This window comes from Thunnus albacares, chromosome 15 (assembly GCF_914725855.1).
Source record: "Thunnus albacares chromosome 15, fThuAlb1.1, whole genome shotgun sequence".
Taxonomy (NCBI): Eukaryota; Metazoa; Chordata; class Actinopteri; order Scombriformes; family Scombridae; genus Thunnus; species Thunnus albacares.
In genome coordinates this window covers 4,331,586-4,354,573 of record NC_058120.1, presented here as the reverse complement: position 1 = coordinate 4,354,573, position 22,988 = coordinate 4,331,586, and the positions used below count along the sequence as shown (strand labels likewise).

The 22,988-nt window shown below is 41.7% G+C and overlaps 1 protein-coding gene across 3 annotated transcripts; it reads right to left on the bottom strand.

The window, feature by feature from the left end:
* Positions 1-406: 406 nt before the first annotated feature.
* Positions 407-21,477, bottom strand: dglucy (D-glutamate cyclase). 3 transcript variants are annotated; one of them, XM_044375481.1, is made up of 16 exons: positions 21,342-21,477; positions 20,318-20,423; positions 19,398-19,480; positions 12,781-12,934; positions 11,800-11,886; positions 10,252-10,411; positions 9,486-9,636; positions 9,276-9,398; positions 8,795-9,037; positions 6,850-6,967; positions 6,258-6,400; positions 5,977-6,076; positions 5,357-5,505; positions 4,897-5,016; positions 3,358-3,518; positions 407-3,058 (listed from the first exon to the last, which is right to left on the bottom strand). In XM_044375481.1, exons 3-16 carry the CDS (start codon positions 19,471-19,473, stop codon positions 2,894-2,896), a joined length of 1,950 nt encoding a protein of 649 aa, XP_044231416.1. In that variant the 5' UTR covers positions 19,474-19,480; positions 20,318-20,423; positions 21,342-21,477; the 3' UTR covers positions 407-2,893. The 3 variants fall into 3 exon arrangements, with proteins under 3 accessions (XP_044231416.1, XP_044231417.1, XP_044231415.1); XM_044375482.1 differs by lacking the exon at positions 21,342-21,477 and adding an exon at positions 20,598-21,014; XM_044375480.1 differs by lacking the exons at positions 19,398-19,480; positions 20,318-20,423; positions 21,342-21,477 and adding an exon at positions 14,409-14,688.
* Positions 21,478-22,988: the final 1,511 nt, after the last annotated feature.

The window sequence follows — 22,988 nt, the reverse complement described above, 5'->3', positions numbered from 1 at the left end:
GGCTACCAGAGCACAACATTTTAATTTGTCCATACAAATACTAGATAAAAAAATCAGGGGATCATCAAAGTTATTATGAGTCATCTTGAGGGATACATGAATGTCTATATCACATGTTGTAGCAATCCATCCATAGATCATTATTTCACTAAAAAGCCAAATTATGTCAACGTCACGGTGCCGCTAGAGGTAAAGTCAGAGGATCAACAAAGTCAGTGGGATTCATCCTCTGGGGAACATGAATGTTTGTATGAAATTTTATGTCAATCCATCAAATAGTTGTTGAGATATTTATGGACCAAAGTGGTGAACAGACAGACTGACAGAGTGACTTTGCCACTCATAGAGCTATGCTGCTAGCATGGCTAAAAGTAAACAAAACAACATTTATTAGACACACTTCATGTCAGTGGCAATACTGTTTATTTACATTACATTCAATCTGAACAAAAATAATAATCATTTTACAACAATGTTTAATCATCATTGAAAGTCTGAATACATAAACAAATTCAAAAGCAAATCATCTCATAAGCAGCTGCATCATAAGCATCTATTTCATTGAATCACTCTGTAACTTCCAGTAGTAATCCTTTTTTTTCTGAATAATTGCTCATTTTCATCATAATGTGTGACAGATATGTCAGTTCCTTCTATTGGGGGTGAAAAGTTTGCTTTTAAGAACTGACACAATGCCAAATAAGCATTCTTCAGTTTTTCTAACACTGAAAAACTGCTCAGAAGATCAAAAGTTGCAGAATTTTGCAGTCATATATTAAAACATTAAAAACTAAAACTAAAAGACAGAACATGAGAACAGTCTAGGGCATTGTAGATGCTGATTATACAGCATATACTTGTGTTTGAGTACCAGACAGTCCCAGTATGTTGCAAATGCTACAAGAAAATGCCAAAACAGAAGTGTGTTTGGGGTTGTGTGTTGAAATGTGTGAGCTATCTAGACGGATTCATTTTTGCATGCAGAGCCTATTGTCAAATTTATACATGTGAAGATGATGGTCACATATTAATGAGAATTTTAAGTTAGGATCCAAACTGTTAAGCAGTGTGTGGAATGTGTTCAGTTCAACTATCTCTGCATCCCAAAGGGCCTCCACATCCATCAGGAGTGTATCCAGAATATGTCTTGATATTGTTAAAATGCATTTTTGTCTGTATTTAGGAGAAACTGTGTGGAAAGCAGCTTTGTGCAGTTAAGTTCTCTGTCTGCTTGCTAATTAATTCCTTTGATCCATCTCTAGTGTTTAATACCAGAGAGACAAGGTGAAGGCTGAAATCACTGTGTGGACATTTAATGTACATGTTACATTTATAATTCTATACTTTGTCTGCTGTAATGTTCAGTCATGCTGCTGCTGTTCCTGAGGAGGCCTCAAAGAAGAATGCATTGTTGTGTGATGGATAAATGAAGCCTTTCACACACTTTAATTTGTTCTTTTTTGAAATACTGGGACCTTTGCTTAGTTATGCAAACATAATTTCACATTATTGGTAGCAACCTTCCCCTTTTCTGATTGCATTATGTCTTGATTGTCGTATCTTAAGCCATACTCTCATTGTGAGAAACATCTACTGAGAATTGACTGAGTCCGACATAGAGACAGCTTAGATGATGACGTAAATCACCACTTTTCGAAACTCCTGAACCTCAAGAGCTGCTCTGTAAACTACATGTTGTAGATATGCAGTATAATTAGAACAATTCTCCATGGTATATTTCTTCCCTCTTAAACTGATTTTGCTGGATAGTTCAGGAAAAATGTGATGATTCCACAACAGGCAGCATGTTTTTCCAGTTTGAACTCTGGTAGCAAAGGCCAATAGCAGCCCAGCGAGTAGTGTACTCATCCAACACATATAAACGATGCGCACACTCTGCCCAAAAAAAACATGCATACCTGATTTCCCACACATAAACTAGTATTCATAAAAGAGGAATGTGTGTTTACATTGCGTGCTCCTCATACATAGTTCAGACCAGGCGTGTTTGATAGGTGGAGATGGTAATATAAGGCAAGAGTGAGCAGTGGTAGTGAGAACAATCAGATAAATAAAACATTTTCTGATTGTTTCGCTGCAGTTACGTTCTAAAGCACAAATAAACACACCCCCACCTCCGCACAACCCTGCAGGAAGGTGCTGCACTGCCGGATTTTGTGTGAATGCAGGCGAAGCGCACGCTTATCCTGTCAGCTGTGGCCTCTCTGCTCTGCGTGTGTGTGTGTTGGTCAAACAGACACCAGAGGTCATATGCTTTTAACAATGATGAATAATAACACTCCTTTTTTTTTTTTTTTTGCTCCCTCTTTTCACTGACAGGTCTAACGAGCAGACGGATCACTGACATGCCTGTCTACTGTGCATCCATTTATGGCTGACTTTGGGAGTGGAATTTTTTTATTTTTAAATATTTCTATTCTTGTAGATATCAAAATAGTATCAGAGCTCTGATTTATTCATTACTGAGGCAGCAGCGAGCCCCACTGAGGAAAGAGGGATAGCTTTACTTGAATCTACTTTGCTTTGTCACTGGTTGTCATGGAAAAGGGGGGTGAACAGTAACCAAGGCAGCATCTAAAATCACTCACACAGTCTCACGCACACACACACACACACACACACACACACACACACACACACACACACACACACACAGAGCTCTATTTTTATTCTCTTACTTCCTTTGCAATCTGAATGGACAGGAAACAAACTTTCACCCACTGGCACATTGATTATTTGTGTGTCTGCTTGGGTGTGTTTCTCTTGCATGTGCATTGGCTTCAGTCATCTTACTGATTAGTATTAAGGTAACGCTAACACTCTCTCACAGATGGAGAATTGTGCTGCTTCTAAAAAACACTGCTGCAAATGGTCATGAAGGGTTACAAGTGGCCGAGCCTACAGTGACCTCCACTAGTCTGGTTATGATGTCTGAGTGTGTGGGGTGAAAGGTCAAACCATCCACCTCCATGGCCAGATGAGCAGTTACCCCACTTCGTATCCCAAAACGCACCAGAGTGGACAGGATAGACTCCTCCTAGAGGAGAGAGAGAGAGAGAGAGCGAGAGAGAGAGAGAGAGAGAGAGAGAGAGAGAGAGAGAGAGAGAGAGAGAGAGAGAGAGAGAGAGAGAGCGAGAGAGAGAGCGAGAGAGAGAGCGAGAGAGAGAGAGTGTGAGTCAGCAGAAAACCATAAGAACCCCACTGTGAATGAAGAGGAAATCAGAAAGCAGCAGCAATCCTGAAAAGAGAGAACGTTCAGAGAATGTGTGTGTGTGTTGTGTGTGTGTGTGTGTGTGTGTGTGTGTGTGTGTGTGTGTGTGTGTGTGTGTGTGTCACCTTGTCCACAGATGGCAGGTTAGCAGTCCAGTCCTGGAGCTGTTTTTGGGGAGATGTGTGTTCCAGTCCCAGTCCTTTCTTTAGGTATCTCTGGTGGGAGGGGCAGGTGTGGAGCAGGTAGAGCCCACAGGCCACAGCATATCCTCCCCAGTTAGACACTCCTGCAGGAGGGAGGGAGGAGGTTAGAGTGGGAGAACACAGGCCCTATTTACACCTGGCATTAACATGCGTCTTGGGTGATCTGATCACAAGTGGACAGTATTGAGGACACACATGCTCAGACCACATTTGGAGGCGGTCTGGGCCGCATGTGACCACATTCATTTAGCAGTGTGAAGGCAAGGTGTCCTGAGCCACATTGAAGGACCACCTACTCAACCGACGTCCTGTATTTTCTGGCAGACTAGGCACACGAAGTGCACTGCTGCCAAAGGTGTTCAACTTGTTTGATAAGAAGATAAACAAATGCATTATTTTGTTTTTCTGTTTTTGATGTGAATTAAGAAAAATGAAATCCACCTCCCGTTTCCCCCCCGTTTTTCCCATTCCCCTAACCTGTTTTCCTCTTCAAAACGGCAATTGGAATAGAAATTAAACCAAAACCAGAAAAGAACTTGTTTTTCGTTTGTCTGTCTAAAAAATTAAGAAAAATGAAATATATATATATATATATATGATGGATTTCATTTTCATGTTCACATATGGCACTAGAGCAAGTTAAAAACAACAACACATTTGGTCTTTGCAAATGGAAATGGTGTATGTGTTTATTTTCGTATAGAACAAGGAAGTGAACATCTGATCACAAGTGGTCACTCAAGACACATGTGGAGATGTGATAATGCGAGGTGTGAACAGACCCACAGGTACTGAGGAGACTGGCAAATCCTGAGCTCTGCTGAATGTTAAGCATTCTTAAAACTCTTGATCAATGTGACCATGGTCATCAGCCAGGGTTGACAACATGTATTTTAGCATATATTAGTGCACACTTTTTGCAATATTTTTTTTATATAATTGTAATGAATAGCAAGAATTGTATTGACAACCTTATCTGGGTGAAAGGAAATGTGAGTTTGGTGAGTGATAACTAAAAAAATTGCATGCTGATCAAAAAACATTTTAGTACTTGGTTCCTTTTTTTCACCCAAATGATATTAGATGTAAGGTCATTGACGTAGTTTGGGTTCAATGATAAAATGTCCTTCACAGACACAGTGAGGTGAACTTGAATGTCCCCATTCTCACACTGCAAGTAGTTTCGTAATGTCTCTATACCAGGGAGAATGCATCACTGGGTCAGAAAGCTGTGTATTCCTGCTCATTTCCTCTTTTTTACTTCTCCATTTCTGCAGATAAGATGGCAAAGCGGTTAAAAGCATGTGCAGATGACTTTTTGACTTTTGGTCTGTGACGTGGACTTTCTTAGACAAGACAGTGATGCTGGAGAAACCCCTCACTACCAGTTTCACTTCTCTCATAGTGTGTTCACTGTGAATGCTTGATATGCAGTGTGTGTATGATTGTTAAGTAGCATACCAGCAGTGACGGCGTAGTCAGCAGGAACAACACAGGCTACAAGACTTCCGTTGGGCATCAGGCTCTTCACCTTCTCCTTCACTTTACCCATCCCCAACTCATTACCACCATCGCCGATTCCTACAGAGAGATGGAGAACCACGTTTCTCTTTTCATTCAACTTCAAATACATTAATATTAATATTAATAACTAATATTACTAACTAACTCCACCTAATGGAGACCATTAATAATTTTTGCTAGTTGTCTGCTGCAGCATTATTTTAAAATAGCATCTTGTTATTTGATCAATGATTTAAACATCTATTGGCTGTCATAATTCTGATCTGCAGTGTTTAAATCAAGTTTTCATGGAGATAAAAGTTTGTTTTTGTTTGACTGTTGGAATTTTGCTTACAACTTGCATCTCTGCGCCACAGCAGTAACAGATTCAACTACACGTGCAGTGTGTGTTGACTACCTGTAGTAGTGATTCCTGCTATATCTTTGGCAGCAATAAACAGGTCATCAATTGGATCCACCAGATGTTTAATGTTTACTCCTCTCATGTTGTAGTAATTTCCATCTCCAGCTCGTCCACTGCGCTCTATCGCCACAAGGTGGTCATACCTGGTATTAAACATCATAAGCACATGATAATTTAATCATCTATAGAATATGATGGGTTTTTTTTTACATATTCTTGCAATAAAATGACTCCTGGCCTGTTGCATTAACACCACCTGCTTGTCTGCCAGTCTGGCGGATTTAGGAACAGTGAGCTTGGCAGGAGACACACTACTGTACAAAAATCAATAGCTTGTGAAAATAGTACTGAACATTACAGACTCACTTAGTGACACCTCCCAGGAGCATCCAGTATAACGCAGTGTAACTGAATACGGACTCAATAAAAATGGAGACTTTCTTTCAACATGTCCTGTGTGTTTTTATGGTCTAAATTCTTGCTGATTATTTCTCCATACCTTATAATACCACTCTGTAGTTGGACACCATCAAAAAATTAGTTCCATTAACAGGCTAAAACTAATTTAGTGTGTCGTCAGCCTTACTGGTGATACATATCATAGGTCATCTGACCTGGGCTTTCTGGGATCTCCGTGGTGACACAGAAAGTGCAGTGCAGAGTCTGGGCCGCTGTCTTCAAAGGTGACCAGTGGAATTGTATTTTTCAACACACCTGAGGGTGGAATTACAGCTGTATTGTCATTCTCTTTAAAAACAACACTAACCAATGTAATATGAAGAGAACTGAAGCAGAATAATGAAATTCTCTCAGTCGTGTTAGCAGCTCCTGGGTGCAGGCTGACGTTATTTTTTCACAGCAGGTTTCCCAGACTTGAATTAAAACTCTCTCCCACCTGTCCTCACAGCTTCAGCAATGATGGCCTGGTTCATCTCCAGGGCTCTCCTGTCTGTCACTATCGTCACCTGCTTCCCCAGGGACAGCAGCATGGTCGCCATGGCGATAGCTCCAGGTGGGCCATCTGTCTCGTCAGGAGGGCTAAAAGAAACAAACAGTATTTTATGTTTTCCAGGGACAGGTTCAGACCCAGAGTAATGTGTGACACTGTCTTCTATTCATGCTGATGTGACAGTTGAGTGTGTTTTCTATCTCTGGTACCAGGTAAACCATGACAGACTTTCTGCTTTTTTCTCTGCTGCTGCAGATGTAACACATCTCATTGTTTATGGTTCTCCATGAGGTGCTGCACTTGATCTCCCCTGCTCTCAATTTTGGCTAGAGTAAAGATAAGTTCTGCTAGTATCTAGGATTGATACATAGCAGAACACTGGTGCCAAACAAGTCACATACTGAATAATTAACTATGTAACAAAGCTTTTCAGCAGAGTATATTGAGCTGTACATTAGTGTGTGGATGGATTATGGTAATGTGTGGTGAGAAAAAACTAATAAGAGTTTCAGAAGTGTATGTGTGTATGTGCGTGTACCTGTGCATGTAGTGTGTGGGGAAACCAGTTGTTATGGCGACAGAGGAGGAGTGGGAGAGTGCCAGGCAGGAGTGTAGAAGTTCATCCTGAACAAATAAAGCTCTGATCCCTCGTTGACCTGTTTGACAGAGAGTGACAAACTCAAATCCATCTTGTGCCAGCCTGGTGCTCACCTCAAGATGAAGAGGAGCATTTAGTGGTTCCCCAGAAGAGACAGGACCATCAAACCCTCCATCATCTCTCCATACCTTATAATAACCATAAGGACCCTCAGAATGTAAGTTTATGGGTGAGAAACTCTTCTATGGTTGGACACCATCAAACAACTTGACTACATTTTTTGGTGATATTTTTAACACATTTTCTTACATCCTACATTCTTTAGATTTCCTGGCTTTATAATTTACTATTTAGCATAGACCGTTTTATATCAAATTATATTGTTTTATAATCACTGCTTCTGCATTTCTACCAGCTAAAGCAGCAGAGAAGTTGTTTTCCAAATTGCATACCCAGCAACTCCATTAGTGCCAGTTCAATCAATTTTATTGAAGTTATGACTGATATACTGTTTCATGCCCAAATGTAATTGCCACAAATGCAATACAAGCAAGAATACTGACACAATGTTTAGGCACTGCCTAGTGTACTTTAGGAACGCTGCCAGATAATCCATCATCCCCTTCATTTATCTGTCTCCATCTCCACCCTGTCTTTCTCTTGTCCCTCTCCCGTGCTTCTGTGTCATTTCTTTCACTCCCTGTATTTTCCCTCTGATAGCTTTTACACTCCAAGATGCCTTAAATCAATTTCTATAAACTTAAGAAATCTAACAATGTTTATATCTAGTTTACTTTATGTTTTCTTATTCAGCCTTTATAAGCAGTATATAAAATGTATATAAGGGCATTTTACATGTTTATTAAAAGTAGAGTCAGTGATTCTTGAGAAGGATTGTTCACTTTTTGTCAAATTCAGCAAATGTCTCCTCATGGTCTGCTAGCTGTCTGTTCTGTGTTCATACACAGCCCTGGCTCTGTAAATGGGAAACAAACAAAGTGGCGCGAAGCGAGCCATACCACACTAATCCAGCCAGTTGCATTCGTGCTTATGCAAAAGACAGGGGGAAGTCATCAGATCAACTGTCTGTGTGAGGACATGACAGTATCCTGTCTCCAGCACCCATTGAATGGTGGGAGAGGGCAGGTGAACTGGAGAGAGAGGCTCTGTCCAATTCACATAGAAAGTGTTTTCTCACAGAACAGATAAACTTCCATTTTATTAAATGTATCAATCCACACTGAATCCCAGACAGTCTCACAGAGGCCTCCTGTGTTTTTTACACTCCGAGTCTGTTTCTGTCACGTTTAGTGAAGTGTAATCTGAGCAGGCAGCTGTTTAAAATCACACAAATATCCCGCTGTATATATGTTTTCAACTTATTAACTGTATCAAGCCGACATGCAAACTATTTTGGTTCAGTAAATCTGTGCTGTCAGTCAGTCTGGTGAAGGTAGTTTGTGCGGCCGCTGTCCTCTCAGCTCTCCAGGAGCTGCAGATGACAGACGGCTGCTTCTGTGGACAGAGACACTGAACGCAGGTCGAGTGAGAAGTGGGGAGGCTGCAGAGAGGTGGAGAGTGTGGATGGACTGTTGTGCCCACATGGGACAATTTTCTTTCCGTTTGTGTGAGAGGAACAGAAGTGACTCTACCTTTAATAATCAAGTAGGTAGCAGACCTCTGGATGTTATATCACATAAACAACGCACCACTACAAATGTGCAATAAATAAATAATAAACTATTTCACTGCTGAAATATGAAGACGCAGCTGCTGCACCAAACATTTCACATGTGAACCCAAATGAGAAAAGCAACGGAATAAGCAATAAACTGCATTTGAACCAACAAGTAATGGATCTGCACCCGAGTGGTTAACCAAGTACCTGGGTCCTCTCCAATAATCGTCTCCAGCTGCCTGATCTTTGCCACGGCCTTCTGAGATGCCAGGCTGTACAACAAGGGATTGTGGGATACAAGGAAGCAGAGGGGGGTCAACTCAGGACAGAGGTTTGTGGCTAGAGGGTCCACGCTGTCAGGGGGAGGAGTTATGGGGGAAGAAGCGGAGGAGTCTGGGAGGTCAGTCAGGAACATACAGCCTGGTGAATGACTGAACGCCAAAGAAGGCTCTGGAAAGAGACAGAAGATAATGCTGGTCAAATCACTCCATAGACATTTAGATTCTTGAAAATAACTCAATTTGGACCTGACTGTCTGAGTAATATGGGAATGTTGAAGTTAACTGTATCTCAGATAAAAGTAGAAGCTCAAACTTCAATCATGGGGTCTAAACAGTTTCAAACAAGTCACAGTAGCTCTTGTAATTATTACAAAGTGACACCACAATTAGACAATCATAATGCTCACTGCTGCTGAGTATTGCTTCTATAGCAGTCACTCCACAGGCCCAGAAGACTGTGACATCCCCAGGCTGCAGCTCAACTCGCTCCCCATAGTCTGGTCTGGACAGGTCCTGTATGCCTAGCAGAGCTACACACACAGATAATACCAACCTTTACATATACTGGTGAGTTAAAGTGGTTATCCTGCATTCACTGTATGTGTCTGTGTGTTCACCTGGGTCTCCTATGTGTACAGGAGCTCCATGTGCTAGCGGATTGAGGTGAGTAACCTCCACTGCTGCATCCAGCAGGCCAGCTGGAACAGGACGCATAGTGACCACTAGAGGGCAGCTGAACGCTCCTGCTGGAATACAGGGAACTGAAGTCTGCGCACACACACACACACACACACACACACACACACACACACACACACACATACACACACACACACACACACACACACACACAAACACACAAGTATTGTGGAGTGCAATATAGAACCAATGAAATGCTGATCAAAAGTGACAAAGACAATGAAGCCAAGACATAAAAATGGTTCTGTTGTCCAAATGCTTACAGAGACCACTGTGTGTTCACACCATAGACATTTACATTTTACATTTATTCATTTGGCAGACACTGTGAGACAAAAAGTTTAGGTGCCTACATCACATTCACAACATTGTGACGCATCTAACCATTTGGCCAAGATCCACAAGTACATTTGACTGAACATTTAAAGTTATATACATGCATTGAATGAATGCAGTCAACCTTTATTTTTATTTTTGTGAATCCTAGCAGTGTGAGATCATCCCTCATCATGCTCTATAATGCTGCTTCATGAAACATGATCATCTGTATTTGGTCCATTAAAACCCAGTCCTACTGTAGCTTCCTGCAGCTATTGTATATCCCATCATTTTTCTTTTCAAAACATCAAAGCAACAAGGAGGGGAAAAGAGGCATGAGGACCTTAGAGGACATTTGCACCATACCCTGTACATGCTGATGTTTCTGCCCTGCTCCACGTTCCTGACAGGGACTCCAGCTTTCTTCAGTCTGCCTTCGAAGCCAAAACTGCAGCCCAGATAGAAACACACCATGTCTGACCACTGGCCATGATGCACGGCCAGCTGCTCCGATGCAGTCCTGGAGCTGAATAACAAGGAGAGGTGAGGCTGGTAGAATCACATAGTCAGGTCAATAGATATTGTAATTTTCTATGTAATGAATAATAACTGTTAAATACTGAGTATGCAAAGAGTGAAGTCTGAATGAATGGACATGCAGGGGTCAGAGTCTGGTCTACAGTGACAGGCCAACTCATAAACAATCTACTGTCTACAGATGATGGTGCTGTTTTGTGAATACACAGTATTGATATTAGGGACAAATTCTTAAAACATGATTCTCACAACATGATTAGCTATGGTCGCCTAATTTCAGCTATACATGTGTATTTTCACGATGACCTTCAGCAACATGTGAAGGCACTTTTCTGCTTGGTAATCCAGCCTTGCCTCCTGGGCTCGATACTGTTTCATACAACTGCCAATACAAGACCTTAATTTCAGTACCAGTATGAAAACTATACTGTGTTTTTATACCATTTGTGAGATACACAAATATGTTTTTCTGCAAAACCTTTTTGCATTTAACAAAAGAAGTCAAACTTTTTAAATGTTAAAGAAATAGACATTAAACATTTAGACAAGACATTTTGGACTCAATTCAATAGACTCAACCTTTTAGGAAACACACTTATTCTCTTTCTTGCTAAGAATTAGATGAGAAGATCAATACCACTCTCATATCTATTCAATATAAGGCTACAGCCAGCGGCCAGTTAGCCTAGCTTAGCATTCAGACAGGAAGCAGGGGCTAGCCAGTTTCTGTACAAAGGTAACAAAAAAATCTGTCTACCAACATCTCTTAGGTTAACTAATTGGAAGTCTTGTTGTCACAGTAATGTTGATAGGAAATTCACTGCTCTTGACCAAGAAATAGTTTGGCACAGAACCCCCGCAAAACCACAAATTTTAGTTTTTACACCTTTTTATGACAGTTTTTGGACAGATTAAACAAACAAGGTGAAACTGCTAAGCTAAGTTAAATGGCTGCTGATGATAGCCTCACATTTAACGGACAGATATAGATTGATACCAATCTTCTCATCTAACTCTCAATAAGAAAATGAATAAGATTTTGGTCAATATTAAAAATGATGGAGGTCTGATTCCCAGCCCTAAGTCCTCCTCTGAATTCCTTTGATGCTCTCTTTGGTGTTTTTTTCCTAATTATTATCCGAATCACAGCTGTATTATGTAGCCTAACTATCATTCTTATGTATAAGATTTGAACCCAGTCATGACTGGGGGAGAGATTGTTTTGTTGCTGTTATCTTTCTGGGTGACCTGAGTTTATCCAGGTGCAAATATAACAGAATGTTATATCCCATTTAGTTATCTTGTTTAAGCTCTTCACATCACAGCTCTCTCTGTGTTTGAACTGTATCAAACTGCTTTCTGTGTTTGTTAAGCTACCTTGGTTGAGAGCTGTAATTCTGCAGACTGGAGACCGTTTTCACCAGGCGACCCTCCTGATACACACAGTACTGAGAGATATCTGTCCTGAAGACACAAAAAAACACAAACAAGTACAAAAATCATGTGTCATGTCGAGGTGTCTTGCTTACTTTACATATAAAGTGAACAGAAATAAAGGAAAAATGCGACAAATGGTATAATTCCTGAAGAAATACATACATATTCATCCACAAAATAAGTTTTCATATTTAATTTTGTGGGATGTACATAAATATTACAAGAACATTCAAGTATGCCCTCTAAATAACTGAGATGAAACATGAGAATATTTACATCTGCACATGTACAACTTTACCCTAATACTAAATCCAGTACCTCAACTCATGGTATCTGCTGATACTGATTGACAATTCAATACCAACACACTTTCTCCCCAATTTAAAATCTATCTCACTGAGTGAAACTCACTGGGATCAGTTTCATGTAGGGCAACTAGAGGGATTGCTGAATCCCACAGCCCTGAATTTCATAATGACATTGACAAAAAAAAATGCATTGAATGTGGAGATAGATAATACAGAAAATCACCAGCATTATCCTTTAAGTAAAAAGCTACCCTGCACTTCTATCTGCACACAGCAGTGTGCTGAGTGGTGTATTACGAGGGTTATCTTAAGGTTTTATGTGTAACTGGTTTATCTTTACACCACACAGGTGCTCCATGCATATTGGTAAAAAATCTAATAACTGCATATAAACACACTTGCAAGACACCAATAAAAGAGCTCCAGTAATAGAGGGGTAGGGGTGAACCAAAACTGAGTTGATGTGAAACCTGCGGACATTTGTTTGTATAGAGGTGAATCATTCTAATCTCTTTGGAAAATCATTCATGACAAGGAGGAATGAACATAAATAGATAATGGCTGCCTACGGGATGCTTGCTCAGTGTGCTGTGTATGTATGTGTATGTGTTACCTTATGTCAGCAAGTTTAGCCAGAGGTGGACAAGAGGTCTCTCCTGATTGGCTGCGATAAAGGAGTGGCAGGGGAGCGGGATTACTGCGACAGAACGCCTCAAAGTCATTGGCCAGATGATTAGGCAGGATGACTACGTTAGCCTGCTGGTATCCTGACACACAAACACACACACACACACACACACAAACACACACACACACACACACACACACATATAGATATTTTAAAATACTAGATACTTAAAATGAAAGAACACTACTCTGCTGCGAGTAACAATCTGTGTTCTGGTATGTTTTTTCCACAAAAAGTTCCATTATGTAGTTAAAACGTCCTAAAAATTAGATCTACTCCTTCACCCTCATTGAAAAATCCAGAATCTATCAATATGCAAATATTGTTCATTTCAAAAGTTTAACTGCTGGACACAAGATGTCTCCTACTTCACTGTAAAGTCCATTCTCAGTGTTTGTGCACTGGAGGCTTCAGGTTTCCACATCATATACAGTAGGTCATACAGCATAAGTTGCATATTTGACCATGATTGTCTTCCAAACTACTTGTGAATTCACAAATCATCATACTACGTACAAGTATTTAACCCAGATATAAAAGAAGCACAGAGAAACTTTCCTGCATCAGCAGATGAATGTGAATCATTCAGCACAGTGAAGCTCAAACATCCAAGTGAAGGAACAATAAGAAAAACATGTTTGAGTGGAGGGAGACTTTAAAAAACTGGTTTTACATAATCTGAGGTTTCAGTTGATTGCCACAAACAATCTGCATGGTCCTGGTGTCACCTGCAGCACTTTGGGTGGCACACTGAGCTTTATTTTGACCACACAAGTATAACGGCAAGTGCAGCATGGTAGGTTTTAGGTGCACGGACTGTGTGGACGTTTCCAGGTGCACCTGCTATTTTGGTTCATGTATGTGCAGCAGTGCAACATGCAAAAGGGCTGGGTGAAGGTGAATATAGATCAGTGGGTCTGGTAATTATTAAATACTGTCTCAGCCAGTCACATCACTGCTCTCATAGCTCTGAAACACTTGTGGCAATCACAGTTAAATGTGATAACGTCGGCTCAACAAACGGAAAGCTTTTCTTCAGGAAATGTCTGAACGGCCGTGCGTAACGGCACTGCGCTCTAACCCGGCACTTCTCTAATCAGAGGCTGTGGATTTATCAACATATCAGTCCTGCTTCCTTCAGATGCTGCAGGGATTTAATGAACTGAAGGAGAAGCTTCTCAGTATAAAGCAGCTGTGGACAGCAGATCCTGCAAGAATCACTCACATTCATTACAGATTAATGCAGACTGATTTAATGACTTTGTTGATAAAATCACAGCAGCAGCACATTGATGCTGCGTCAGAAACAGATGTGGCTCTGTTTCGTCTCTTTTCAGGGCAACGTCTAGGATGAAATTTCAACCAAAATACAACTCTTTGTACCACTTAATTTGAATGAACCTCCCATCTGCCTGCACCTCTCCTCCCACCTGTGCACCGTGCGCTGGTCACCAAAATACCACACAGACGCACAAAGCAGGTTTCAAGGTCAGAAAAACACCAAACAGTTAGAGCGCTTCTTGCGCTGGCCGTTACGGCCCTCTGGTTCTTACCGTTAGCTAATCCAGTCGTGGTGCTGATTCTGTAATCCTCCTGTCTGATCAACAGCCTCAATTCAGCAGGACTCAGAGAATTCAAACAATCCGACTGCTCCATCACAGAACACACACACTCTTGTAACCTACTGTGACTACTACTATTCTACTCTTGGGACAAACTGCTGCAACCTTTTAAGGTTCTAGCCCTTGGCCAAAAACAGAGCCACAGACACAGGGGGTTGGGTCAATGCAAACTGCAGTGGCAGCCCCGCCGCCACTGTTACAGACCAGCTACAGCAACAGGTGATTGTAGTGGTGGAGAAGAACTTTGTTAAACATTTATATCAAATACTTGTTAGATGGAGCAGCTACACATCACTGATGATATAACAGGGGCAAACTCTGTCTACCAAAGGCTCTGGTCTGGTCTTACATGTTTCACTAGGGTTAATGTTCTCTTGAAGAAGAGATGGATGTGGTTAATCTTTGGAAAATGGAGCAGTAAAGAGAGAACTATTAACAGAGAGGAATATCTGTAGAGATGAAAGTGTTAAAAGTTTGACAGACACAAATCTATAGACAGAAATATAGCTTTATGAGAGGATTAGAGAGACAGTACAAACTTTGAGTCTGGCTTTCCAACTCCCTCACATACAATATCATAACCACTCTCCTTCCTTCTTTCCTTTATCTTTACTGTCTGTAAAATCATTTTTTAAGGCAATAAAGTAGCAATAAAAAATAAATGTAAGGGGACAATAAGGTGTAGGGCAGACAGGTGAAAGAATATGTAAAGTAGAACTCTGCTGCTGCTCTGTGGCTCAGCGGTGCTACTGCTCTGTGACATGCACTGCTCAGCAGATATTACACTGGAAAAATGGCTTTCAGTTGAGGTCCTCATGTCACACGCAAAATAAAGGAATAATAACAGCAAGAAAATAAACAGCCTGGCTGTGAACACAACTTCTAAGACACTACAACAGGACACATATACTGCAGGATTTGATATTTTTTAGTCAATACTGCCCCCCAGTGTCTTTATGGCTTCAAGTGTGTTCAAATATATTAAAGTTAGTGCAGATAGAACAGATAGGGACACATTTCAACACATCTTTTTTCCATTAAACTACAACTAGTTCTGACCTTGCATTGTGACTGGCTAACAGGCATTCTAATGTGTGTCAGTAACTCCCAATATTATGCCAATTACAGCCTACAGTATGTGCACCAACCATTCAAGGCTTTGTGATGTTGCATTACAAGAAAAGAGAGGATGACTGTAGGGTGACACAGACCACAAACGACTCTTGTGAATTTCTGGTGAGTACCATGCAGGAAGGTGCAGGATTATTTTATCAGATGACTTGTAAAATATACTTATTTTGAGATTCTCACTGAGTCTCTATATTTTACATTTTCTATAAAAAAAGATTTTTTTTCGTAGGCTCTCTAAAGCATGACAGCAAAAACTGACCAATGAACAAGAGAGACAGGAAACAAGGAAAAACAAGAGTTAGTCAGGAAATGCTATGAGATCCAAACTGAAGGCTCAGGTCTGTTTAGACTGCAGTTTGGACACAATGTCTTTCTATCTTTCTACTGTTACAGTTTATATGTACAGGTGATACCACTAACACTTCCATACAATGTTCAAGAAAACTTGAAAACATACATGGAAAAATAAGAAATACTAGTCTATGTTGTTATGTTACAGTTATTATCTTCTGATAAATTAACAACTATAAACAGATTTTAAACAGGTAAAATTACTCCTAACAAATCAAAGCTTCAAAAATATATCAACAGTGCTTGCTTTAATGATGGAGTTATTATTATAACAAAGGTTCAGGAACAAGACCACGCTCCTCTCTCTCACTAAATTCAATCACCTGCGCATACCTATATAAGCGTGTCTAACGTGTCAAGCCCATGGATGTATGTGACGTCATCACAATGTAAAGTCTATGGGCCAAGTGGGAACTCGCAGGCGGGGCCAGTGGGGGAAACACTACTGCGCATATTCAGTGGGCCGCACAACGCGGAAGCAAACCTGGAAGCTAGAAAGTTTTTTGGCGTATGCGCCAGGCAAGCAATTCCTATAGGACTGAATGGGCGCCATTTTTAGTCCGGTATCCAGCTCTTGTAATACATCCACGGACTAACCCCTTTCTCTCCCGTTCATCTCAGTTCTCACGCGACCTACGACATGCTTGCATCGCAAACGCTTACCTCCCGCCCGTGCTCCGTGATCCACATTCCTCGGCAACATACAGCCCACGACTAGATCCAGCAGTACCAACGTGATATCTCCTTCACCACCACATCCACATGGAACCCTTCTCCTCCAGACGCTGCGCTTCTGATCAGCTGGGATCCAGACGCTCCACACGCATCTACGCAATGGCCCACTCGGACACGGCTCTTTTCCAAGCGATTAACATCTCCAGCTGGATGTTTGCTCACCTTCGGCGAGCTCTCAAGGAGACGGTCGTCCCACTCCTACGAAACGATGATAAAGACAAACTTTCCAACTCTATGCAGAGTCTACTTCCATCAACCCTCTCACTGGCAGCTCAAATCCTCCCGCTCTTCCGGCTTCACTGTATGCCACCGGGCCAGCGCACACTGATGACGTCACAACGTCGCCTGCTACAACAGAGCCCAGAGTTCTTCAGCCCCGGCTGAACTCTGGATCCCGTTTAGCCGAGCTGACAACAAAGCCAGGTTCTTCCTGCTCCTCTCTGCCTCCACCTCTGCTCTGGACGGCCACTCACTTCCGGGTTCCCCGCCCAACGCCACCTGAATGCCACGCGTCGATGACGTCACGATGCAGCCAACTGCTTCAGCCCTCTCGCAGGGCCAGGTTGTATCTTCCCCTGTGCCTGCTCCCTCCCTGTCCGATCTGTCTCATGTTTTTTGTCTTTTCTCTCATCCCCGTATCTGCAGGCTGCACAATCAACCCCCGCACATACATCCCCTCATCCTTTCCTCTTCCCTTCCTTCAGCTGCAGCTACCTCTATGCTTTTGGCTCCATCCGCCCCCTTGGCTCTTTTCTTCTCTTTCTTCCCTCAGCCACCTCTGGTCCTACTGTTACCTCAGTCACAGTCGCACTGAGCCACGGTGCTCCCTCTACTGGACCCATTCCATTTCCTCCTGTTTTATCCCTGTTATCCTCCCTTCCCCAACACCTGTTGTATGTAACTGTATTTTTTCTGTGTTTTTAGCACCCCCTGTCGCCGGTCCCCTCGCTCCACCCGTCTTCAACGCCGTGCCCACTGGCACTTTCACTCCGGCCTCCGCCGACCGTCCTTCATCCCGCCACTGAACACTGTCTACAATCGTGCCATCATCTCTAATATCCATAGATGTTAAATGCCCTACACTATGCGCCGGCGGACCATCCAGGCCACCATGCCATCCACTTTCCCTCCCTTGGTTCAATCACGTTTTCCACCCAGTCCTCGAACCTCCTTCAGCCCACCCCTCGACCCTCCTTTATCCCACCACCACGCACGGTTTGCGATCACGCTGATCTCTCATACACCCATAAACATCACATGCCCAAAACCATGCTCCAACCGACCATCCCAATTGCCAGTTTGCCCGTTTTCTTATTCTTGGTCCATCTGCGGTTTCCAACTAGTCCTCGTCGCTCCTGCCTCCTTCCACTTGACCCTTCTTCACGCCACTCGTCAACCCTCATTCATCCCTCTGTATCCGACCATCATCCAGCTCTTCATGAACCTCCCAGCTCTCATCCTACCCCCTCATCCTCTGACGCCCCCAAGTGCTTTCCGAGACAACCGCACTACCCAATTTCATGACATCCTGCTGTGCTCAGACGCAGCAGTAGGTGGTTCGCCTCCGATCAGCCACCTGAACGCCCCCCCCCATTTCCCCTGCTCTCTATGAACCATACCATGTCATCTTCGCAGCCCTTCTTTGGGGGCACGAGCGGTCTTCCAGTCATCCTTGTTCATACAGCCTACTACATCATCGTCCAACATCATAAACTAGAAATTAAATCCTTGGCACCAGACTCAGATTCCCACCTGAAAGCCTGTCCCTCCATTTTCAGCTTCCATGCCTCCCACGGTCTTTCGTTCCCTTCACTCAACGTCCTGACCCTCTCCTGCTTCACCACCTTCGCCCGTTCCATTCTCAAGATTAAATCTTCCACAATACACGTCTACGCCAGCCGAACTAACATCTCCATAAAACTGTCCTCAGGGGCACCATAACTAGCCTTGTTTCAAGCACACTTCGGCATGTTATCTGTAAGTCCGAACCACATCGTTCACCCCTCACTCAGACTTCCTGGCCCACTACCAAACTCTCCGCACAGGCAACCTCCCCACATCAACAAAGTCAGTCCACATTCCTGACCGTATTCTGGCCAATTCTTCCGCAGTGGAGCCGCTTCAACCGCTTCCAAATAAGAAATCCCAGACCACCTGTTAAAATTAAATAATAAAATTCTCGACTGCTAGTCTTCCCAAGATTCCATACCTTCCTCAGCGACATTCAAAGAGCCTATTCTCACTTAATCCAATGAAGTTGACTTTGGAGGATGACGAAGCAGAAAGCTCATTGAGACATGTCCCCCACCCTGAGTCTCGACCCTGGGTTCCTAGACGCTCCAGCCTCTTTGTGATTCCATTTGGTCCCCTGTCAACCCCACGCCATCGACCCCCTTCATCCCTCTCCTCGACCCCCATCCAGCCCACCATACTTTATCCTCGTCAAATCCTGAACCCTCTTGACAATCCAAATAAATTTTTAACTTTAACTTTTTATACCGTTCAAATGGCGTGGTCTTTGATAGTGAATCACTGCCTGTAACAGAAAATCACATGGTAAATGGCTAAATTGATGGCAGCGAGCCACCAAGCTAGATTCTGTGATCAAAACCCGAATCCTGTGATTAGTGGACGACCCGCTCTACCTCCTGAGCTGGACACAAAGGGAAATTGTATTTATATTTGTATGTGTGTGTGTTTTACCTGTGTCCATAGCAGACATAGAGATACTCCTAAAGTATCTCAGGGAACATCTCACAGCTCTGACAGTAGTCAGCATGCTTCACCTAAAAATCAGCACACACACACACACACACACACACACACACACACACAAAATTTACATTAGAGTGACACACAGTGGAGCCAGTCAAATCTATATTTGTGGTATTGGACATAAAAAATAGAATGCAGAAAGAGAGAGCTGTCTGACTGGCTCAGCCAAGGCAATCTGCTATTTCACCCATTTTGTATGGTTTTATTTTTTGTCTCTTTTTCCACAGGCAAAAAACCAAAAGAAAAAAAAACAAAAACACTGAAGAGCAATGCAAAACATACAGTGGTGTTTGCTAGTCACTTTGTATTACAAGCTTGTGATGGGACTGTTAAATCAAACTTATTGTGGTTTTAACAGTACATGTGAGGTGATTCTGTACATAAACCACTCTTTCATTCGAAGAAAACAAACATATGACTGACCTACAAATGATGGTGCTGCACTTTCATGAGGGCGCTCTTTTTTAGGAAACTGTTTGACTTCAGTGAGACAGTGACCTCAGTCAAAATAGTGAGTTCAGTCTGTCGCTGGGTAAAACTGTTACATTGAGTTCAGTACAAAAGGCCTACACAGGCACTGTTTATGAGGCTCAGCACCATCTATTTGAGTTATCAATTCATGATTGTTTCTGTGGCCTTTGCCACATACTGTGTAACAAGGCTAAGTCGATAATGGTGCAGCAAGGGAAGCTGCACAGCTAAAAGCTATTTGGTCAGTGAGTATTCCAATCACATATTCAAGAGATGGATGGTGTTGAAAGTGAGAAAATTTTGAAAAGTATGCTCACTGTGCTTTTTGTTGGCAAGACAACAACATATGAGTTCTGTGCTCAAGCAAAGTTCATCACCTGGAATATCTGGAAAAGTTGACTTTGACCACAGAGTTATTTATTCTCTTTCACATAAGTGGATGTGATCAGACTGAAAAGCTTGGATCGAACATCTTGAAGTCATCTGTGGATGCAAAGATGCTTTGATTAGGTCAGAAAAGAGTTATTAAAGCACATTGTAGACAGTGGACCAAAACTATACTGACAGTATATACTGACACAAGTTACTGTAAGTGTCATTAGGATTTGCTGAATGCTTATTTTTTTTATCACTTCCTCTCCCAGTGCAAATATTCACCTGTGATTGTAAAAGGACTCCAAATGTCTTTCATGGTGATAAAACTAAATACACCAACAGCAATGGAGTAGTATGTACTGTAGTTAGTGCAGATGATGTAGAGAGTGCCACTCTGACCTCAATAAACACCTGAATAGATAGATATACTGTACATTCATCCAATAGTTCATTAACAACACCGGCAAGATAGCTTAGCCTACCAAAACATCTGTAAAACTCCCAATATTTACAGTAATTTACAGTACAGAATAATGTCAGTTAGCAAAAAACTTGACATCCGGTATGCTACTACAGCTGTGTTATGTGATGACAGCACTTTACAAAGTCGCTGGTTATGACGTAGTTGTTTTGTTTGTTTGTTTGTTGTTGTTTTTTACTACGGTCAAGTCAGCCACCACTTCGGAAGTCACAGTCAAGCCAGCCACCACGTCATTTCTTTCTGCGCGCACTTGCGCTAATACGGAAATGAGGTTTTTCCACTTGGGATCCGACCCTAATATTATTAGTCAACTGTAAAGTAAATGAAACATGGAAATGAAAGCGACGGCAAACCGCGTTTTGTCGATAGACTATTCAGTTCCTCCAAGTGCAAAAACCTCATTACCGTAATAATGCAAATGTAAGCACAGAAAGAAATAACGTGGCGGCTGGTTTGACCGCAGTGTTTTTTCAGTGGCTTTTGAAGGTGGCTCGCTACCTTGTAACTGGGTCATATTTACAGCTAATGTTTATTCGTATTCTTACCTTTCTGTTTGTTATGTCAACGTTCTTTTGGAAAGTTAAAGATCTCTGTGCAGTCCAAACATGAATGTATAAACAGCCCAAAGGGCCGAAAATATCAATACTGTTAATAGTGAAACTGCGTACTGATAGGAACAGACTTCCGGTCACCCTCCATAATAAGAGCCTATTATTGCCGAAGCTTAAAGGACAGGTTCACAATTTTTCAAATCTGTCTTAAAACAACAGACAGGTGTCAATATGAACAGTGAAAGTTTTCCTCGCTGTAATCATTCCTCCTGTTCATAGTGGCTATTAAAAGATCCCCTTCAAATGTGTTTTCAGTGTAAGCGATCGGGACCAAAATCCAGTGTGTCCACACAGTCATTTTGTGTAAAAATGCATTTAAAAGTTTATCTGAAGCTTATATGAGGCTTCAGCAGTCTGAGTTAGTCATATGAAGTGGATGTCTGCCACATTTTTAGCATCAAATTCCCTCTTTGTGTTTCCTCGGACAGTGTTTCTCTGTTGAGCTGCGGTGGAAGTATAGTAACAAAAAGAGGGACTTTGGCACTAAAAAGACTGTAACGTTGAAAGATATAATCATTTTCCACTCCTGTGTTTTGGTGGTGTGGCTATCCTTTTGTTTACCTTTTTTATCACAGCTAGTTCCTTTAATGTACAACTAAAGTACACAGAAGAACCCCAGTGTGCATTTTTGCAAAGCACATGAGAGTACCCTACTTATGATTAGGAAGTTTAAAAATGGATGTAAGAAGTACAAATGAAACGTTTTCAGATATTCTTTCTTTCCTGTGCTGCATGTGGTCTTAATATGAGATAATAATCTATAGTGCAGACCTGACCTGTTGCTTTTGTATGGTACTGATATAGATGCTGTGTGGCAGGGACTGATAGGCAGGTGACCTTTCACATCTGTTGCTCAAGGATTCCAGGAAGCTATTTGGACAGGTCCATCAAGGTCATCAAGGTCCAGCAATAAAAAACAAAAACATGTTTTGGGCTAGCATAGGTGGGATGAAACTCATAACTGATTAGTGCTAGCAAAAAAACTTTTGTCAACTGCATGTTCAAATAAACAAAACACTGTGAACTGGTTGGTGTAAATGCATCAAACTCAGATAAGCAGGTGTTATTCCTGGTACATTCAGTGTGAACATTTGGCCTGGCTGTTTATAATGTGGGGATAATATAATATCATCTTATGGCGTGTTGTTTAGGAAATTATTATTGGGAATATTGAATGAATGTTCAATAATATACAATGAAAGTCTGAGTGTTGAATGAAATCAAATATTCTGAATGGACAAAGCTTGTGTGTGCACATGTATGTTAATGTCAGCTGTGAATTCACTTTTATTAATGAGTGATGGAAGATTAAATAAGAAAATTGTTATCCATGATTTATTTGCTGTAACATGCCGATGCAAAACTTTTGACAAAAGCAGAGAATGCCTAAATGTTCTGTTCTGCAAGTAATGCCATTCCCGCTTTATTACTCTTTACTATACATGCACCGGCCAAAGTACCAACTTTAAAAAAATTTTTTTTTTACCATTGTTTGATTGTTGCAACCACATTTCTAACTTACTTGTTCAGACACACTGGAGCTGTTATGAGACTAATACTACATATGTGAACTGCCATCAG